The sequence below is a fragment of the Trachypithecus francoisi genome, unplaced genomic scaffold (genome assembly GCF_009764315.1).
Source record: "Trachypithecus francoisi isolate TF-2019V2 unplaced genomic scaffold, Tfra_2.0 Lachesis_group21, whole genome shotgun sequence".
Taxonomy (NCBI): domain Eukaryota; kingdom Metazoa; phylum Chordata; class Mammalia; order Primates; family Cercopithecidae; genus Trachypithecus; species Trachypithecus francoisi.
In genome coordinates this window covers 34,296,429-34,302,428 of record NW_022681467.1, presented here as the reverse complement: position 1 = coordinate 34,302,428, position 6,000 = coordinate 34,296,429, and the positions used below count along the sequence as shown (strand labels likewise).

Here is a 6,000-nt window from a genome sequence, read left to right as displayed (position 1 = left end):
AGCGAAGCTTCACCTGGCCTGAGGATACAGACCCAGGGCCGAGGAAAGGAGGAAGGGCGAGACCTGGGACTGTAAGAGATGAGAGGATTCCCAGAGAGGCTGTCCCTGCAATGCCCCCACCCTTCAGCAACGGGTGTCATTACTCCATGCCTCCCCATTCTGAGTTCTCTTCCTGTCCCCCTGGTGGTTGTGGGTTCAAGGCGTGGCTGGACCACATGGGCCAGAGCCCTTTGAGCAGCTCAGCAAGATGCTCTCGTCACCAAGCTCCCATGTCAACTCGCTGGAAGGACAACACCCACCATGTCAACTCGCTGGAAGGACAACACCCACCAAGCGTGGGACTGGAGAGAAAAACACTTAGGCAAAGTAAGCTTGACATTGAACTTGTGCCTTTAATGTTTAAACAATTTAAATATCATATTACAAAATGACAAGATTATACAAATCAACATGTAAAGCATGAGAGCTGTGAAGCGAAATCGTCGTCTGCCCAGTTCTCCTGGGGCTGATCATGGCTGCGATGCTGGCTTCCTCTCCCTGAGGCCCCAGCCCTCATCCTTGAAGGACTCTGAGAGGGCAAGAGGCTTGCCCAAGGTCACAGAGCTCTCCTGGTTTTGTTTCTGGTGCTGCGCCACTACACATTGTAGGGCCACTTTCAAAACAATCTTACCTGGGGGGAAAAAAATCCAACTATCTCTTGATAGAGGTGCTGCATTTTAAAATTTCCTCCAGTCTAGAAGCCATGGACAGAAGCCCATGGAGATCCAAGTGCCCCAAGTGATGGTGTCATAACAGCAAGCTTGATGTAGGAAGCAACTCTCCGGAGGGCTAGGGGGTGTAGGGGAGCGAGGGCTTTGTGTGCGTGGTTAAAACATGAGAACGGTGAAGGGAAGTTCTTCCTCTGTGCAGTTCTCCCAGGGCTGTGTTGGCTTCCCCTCCCTGAGGCCCTGGCCCCCATCCCCTCTGAGTGGAGAGAGCACTAGCCCTGAGTCTATTTCTGAGGGGTCTGAGAGGCATTTCAGAGAAGGATGCCTTGGAAGAAAACTCAGACCTTCCCTTGAAATAGCTTTGTTCTCATGCTGGGTACATGGACACAGAGCCAGCAGGGGAGAGGAGGAGGCATCCAGGCTGCTCCTGAGAGTCACAGGGTTTAGGTGGGGCTCTGTTTAAGGACCCACTCGCCATGTGGGTTGGCACGGTACAGATCTAAGAGGTAGGCATCTGGGTCCAGGCGATGCTCATCTGTGGGAAGAAGGGGTGAAGGAGGTTGAGTGGGAGGCTATGGGAGACGCTGTTCCCCTGCGCAGAGTCCTTCACCAGGCAGAGCACTGTCCCCTGGCTGTATGCATCTTGACTGCTACAGCTCACAGTTACCACTTCTGCTGGAGGACTGAGCTCCGCTGAGGGAAGATGCCTTGCCAGAAAAGTGACATCCCCTCCCCCTGGGAAAGCCCACAGTCGAAGACTGATGGACACAGACGACCAAAGACTAGTCTCCTTGCCTCAAAATGCAACAACTCTGATGTGATTTGTGCTCTAGAGCCCCCTAGTGGATCAGGCCAAGCTCCAGGATGTGGACACTCCTGGTCCCTGCCCCTTCCCTACCCTCCTTCACGCCTTCCCTTGGAACTCTTTCTTGAGGGGCAGCCGCTCAGTGCATCATGTACTACTGATGCCATGTCTTAGCCTCTGCTTCTTGGCCAGTGGCCCTCAAAGTGTGGCCCCTCGACCAGCAGCATCCGCAACTTCTGGAAACGCATCAGAAACACACATTCTCAGGCCCCACCATCTGTGTCTTAGCCCTCCAGGGGATCCTGAGATTCCGGTAAAGTCTGAGGATCATTGTTCTAGAGAATGCAAAGGGAAACAGCTGCCCATCCTTGGTTCCCACAGAGCCAGGGACCTCCCAGAGCCGGACATTTATTTGCAGAATTCCTTAAGGACTCCTTGGCCCCTGGGCCAGGGATGAGGTCCATCCCAGCTAGGATGTCCCAGAGGAGTCAATTTCACTGGTGGTACTGCCAGCCTTGACACTAAACAAACCTTCTGCCTCTCTCTGCAAGCCTGAGGCCAGCTCCAGGCACAATCCAAACTCTAGGATAGACTCCTAAGACTTGCACTTTAACCCTACAGCAGGACTCTGCCTGGTTTCATTGGAGATAGAGGCCTGAGGGGAAGGCTCATCTCCAGGCAGACTCTGGCCTCCCCCAGAAGGGCTCAGTGAAACTCTGAGGTCGAAGAACTCCCAGGGACCCGGGCTCTGTTCCCGTTTCCCACAGTGGAACTTACTGATATTCCCTCCAACTTCATAGAGGAGGATGTTGGCTGACTCCATGGGCCTGTGGCTGTAAAACAGAGAAAGAAAAAAAAAAAAACTCCTGCCTTTTCCTTCTAGAAACAGCAAGACCAACAACTGTGCATGGCCCCCAGGTCTGGAAAGGGCAGTCCTCACTGATTTTCAGTCCCACTGGGGAGAAGACGTAAAAGGACCCTCCTGAGAGAGCTGGAGCCAGTGACAGAGTCCAGCAACCAGGGGCTGGGGAGAGGTAGCTGGAGGGCACGTGGTGAGGCTGAGCCAGAGGTGCACCCCGCTGCGAGGCTCCTTCCTTCCGGGCATCAGAATGGAGACTGCAAGGGCAGGGGAATGAGTGGTGACAGATGGGGACAGGAGCCTGCAGTGAGGGGAAGATTTTGTGTCAAGATGGATTATGGACATTGTATGATTACATATGATAATTATGCTTATCATGTAAGAATCACAATTATTATATGATAATTATGGGTATCCTGAGTTCAATTCCACGGCCTCTTATCTGCCATGTGGCCTTAAGCAAGCCCCTTCTCTTTTCTGAGTCTTAGTGCTCCCAGCTGTTCAAGGAGGAGCTGAACCAGACAGTTGCTGAAGATGACAGTCTGAGGATTCCTTGTGCCAATGCCAAGAAGGAAACTCTTGAGGGCTCAGGCTGTTTCCTGTACCCTGGGAATGATGGCTGCTCATCAGCCCCCGACCTTCTTCCAGATCCTTGGCCAGGCTCTGCTCCTTGCTGCAGAACCTTTGCCGTGCAGTTTTGTGTGTCAGGAAGCCTCATCTCGCTCCCAGACGACACCAGCTTCTTTGTCTTCCAGACACATTATTCCCTGCATTTCTTATGAAACCTAATACAGTTTGTACTTGATCTTTGGTTTGTGACTATTTGCTTTATGTCCAGCTCTTCCTCAGGGCTGTGGGCTCTTAAGAGCACGGCCTCTGTCTGTTCTTTTCATGCCTAGTCTATAATTCACTCAATACATGGTGGGCCAGGTGCGGTGGCTCACGCCTGTAATCCCAGCACTTTGGGAGGCTGAGCTGGGCAGATCACTTGAGGTCAGGAGTTTGACACCAGCCTGGCTAACACGGTAAAACCCTCTCTCTACTAAAAATACAAAAAAATTAGCCAGGCATGGTGGCAGACACCTGTAATCCCAGCTACTTGGGAGGCCGAGGCAGGAAAATCACTTCAACCTGGGAGGAGGAAGTTGCAGTGAGCCAAGATCGCGCCACTGCACTCCAGCTTAGGTGACAGAGTGAGACTCCGTCTCAAAACAAAACAAACAAACAGAAAAACATGGTGCCTGGTGATGGGCATTAATTAAATACCTATTAAAATGAATGAGTGAGTGGTAGTCATAATGATTATTACTTGGAGCCAAGAAGCTCTCTAAGGTTGGAGAACCCATCTGACCACCCCAGAAAGGGAAGGCCAGGCCAGGCCAACAGCATGTGTAACTCCCTGGTGGTTTTCAGCTCTGGGGTGCAGACCCCTCCCTGCAGGGGAGAGGCTCCTGCCTCCAGGAGGTGCCCCTTACTGTAGAAGGAGGCTGTTCATGTCCTCACTGCCTTCTTGACCCTTGGAACCAGTGCTGAGGTGCTCTGTGAACTGCCTCAGGACATGGGCCACTTTGGTGCTGGGGGTGAGAGGCACCTTCAAGGGATCCTTGATAGGCCAGACCACCTGGATCTTTGCCACCTTGGGAGTCTGCAGAGAGAGAGAGGAAGATCCATATACACAAGAACCAGTATGCCTGGAGTTCAAACATGGATGCATAAACATGCATACATGGCACTTACACAAATGCCCACGCTGAAAATCACAAGACGCCACACACACACACGCACACCGGCCACTTGGGCACCGATCACAGACATACACATTCTGGATGTGTGCACACACAGACACAGAGAAACATGCCTGTGTTTCTACGCCTGTGTTTGTGTTTCTGTGCCTGTGTTTCGCACTCGTACACACAGCAGGGGTACATGCAACGCACCCACAAACACAGACATGTAGTTTTGTATAAAGACCCATCACCCACACATTGTGCACGATGCAGCCTCGACGCTCATCAGTTTCTCTGATCGGGACTTTAATAAGGAACCGTGTTCAGGACCCCTCCCAGGAATACTCAGTATTTTTGGAAGGCTCTTCCCTTCTACTATCCCCCTCCCAGCCCCAGTCACCTCACACCCCGCAGAGCGATCCCCATTTTCCCAACCCTCGGCCTGGGGCTGCCTAAAACTGGGGCGGAGGAGATGGCTTCTAGGGGAAGTCTCCGAGTCACTCCATTTCCCCTCCCCAACACCCTTCTAAGCCTTCGTTTCGCAGCCACGCCTCCTCGCTCCCCATGACGGCGCCGCAGCGCCCCCTGGTGGCCTCACTGGGCCGTTGCTGGTAGCCCGGTAGCGGAGACCTGGAGGAAGGTAAGCACCAAGCTCCAGGTGCCCTCCTGTCGCCTAGGGCCCTTCTCCACCTGTCTGGGGTCGGAGGCACTCACCGCCTCGAGGCTGTCCCCCGCCTTGTCCCTATCTGCGTGCATCCTCCGCAGCCAAGTCTTGAGGCCCGCGTCGCACAGCTGAGGGCGCCTGCTGCTGCTGTCGTTCAGTTTTCGCACCTGGGCGACCAGGAAAGAGGCGACCTGGCCAGAAAGGATCGAGTCTCGGCAGGGTGATAGGACTGCTGGGGCCGAGAGGCAGAACCCCCTCCAGGGTCATCGTGGCCTCTTCCCTGGCCCAGCGTCCCACAGGGCTTGGAAATACGCATATGTTGGACTTGGGACGGAAGGACTGGTTTGGTGGAATGAGGAGGGGGCATTCAGCCCCTGAAGTGGGCCTTGGAGGAGGGGGCCCTGAGAGTGGAGCCCACCCTGAGGCTTAGTGGACAGTGGTTCCCCTCGACAGAGGCTGGAGGGTCCTGCACCTGCTGAGGGGTAACTGCTTACTGGCACACTCAGGCAGGGGTGTCCCCAAAACACACCTGGGGCAGGCTCTGCTCTGAGAACCTCCAGACAGCCCACACTGGGGGATTCCTATAGAGGCCTCCAGATCAACCCATGCCTCTCTGTGGGATCTGAACCCAGTAAAGTCAGAGAACCCAGACTCCATGGACCCTGATAATAACACGTTTCTGTCTCCCAGGGTCTGATGGAACTGGGGTCAATTCTGAACTCCCCTCTTTGCTATGTGTGTGCTGACTAAAGGTGACACACACGGGGAAGGGCAAGGGTGATGGGGGTTCTCCCCTTTCACTTTTTCTACATCTATGTTGTCTGAAGCTTTTCTAAAAGAAAACATTCAGGAATTTCTTGAATTTTTAAAGCTCCCTCCAATAAAAAGAAGTATTACAATCCAATGTCTTTTAGTAGCAACATTATCTCAAAGGGCTGAGTGCAGAGAAGAAAGGAACTATGGGGGTGTAAGGGGTGTATGAGGGAGGAGTAGGAGACTTTCGACAGAGGAGTTGACTTTTGAATTAAGAGGTCTTGAAGAGGCCGGGCGTGGTGGCTCAAGCCTGTAATCCCAGCACTTTGGGAGGCCGAGACGGGCGGATCACAAGGTCAGGAGATCGAGACCATCCTGGCTAATACGCTGAAACCCCGTCTCTACTAAAAATACAAAAACTAGCCGGGCGAGGTGGCTGGCGCCTGTAGTCCCAGCTACTCGGGAGGCTGAGGCAGGAGAATGGC

The 6,000-nt window shown here is 53.4% G+C and overlaps 1 protein-coding gene across 2 annotated transcripts in view; it reads right to left on the bottom strand.

The window, feature by feature from the left end:
• Positions 1-379: 379 nt before the first annotated feature.
• The window catches only part of ARHGAP40 (Rho GTPase activating protein 40), a 50,802-nt gene continuing 45,181 nt past the window's right edge, over positions 380-6,000 (bottom strand). The window contains exons 12-15 of one of the 2 annotated variants that reach the window (XM_033186410.1): positions 4,813-4,953; positions 3,847-4,016; positions 2,290-2,345; positions 380-1,242 (exon numbers count right to left, since the gene is read on the bottom strand). In XM_033186410.1, coding sequence (XP_033042301.1) covers positions 1,151-1,242; positions 2,290-2,345; positions 3,847-4,016; positions 4,813-4,953 — 459 coding nt within the window. In that variant the 3' untranslated portion in view covers positions 380-1,150. Of the gene's footprint in view, positions 1,243-1,679; positions 2,346-3,846; positions 4,017-4,812; positions 4,954-6,000 lie in introns of those variants that run through there. The other variant, XM_033186409.1, reaches the window with a different exon arrangement.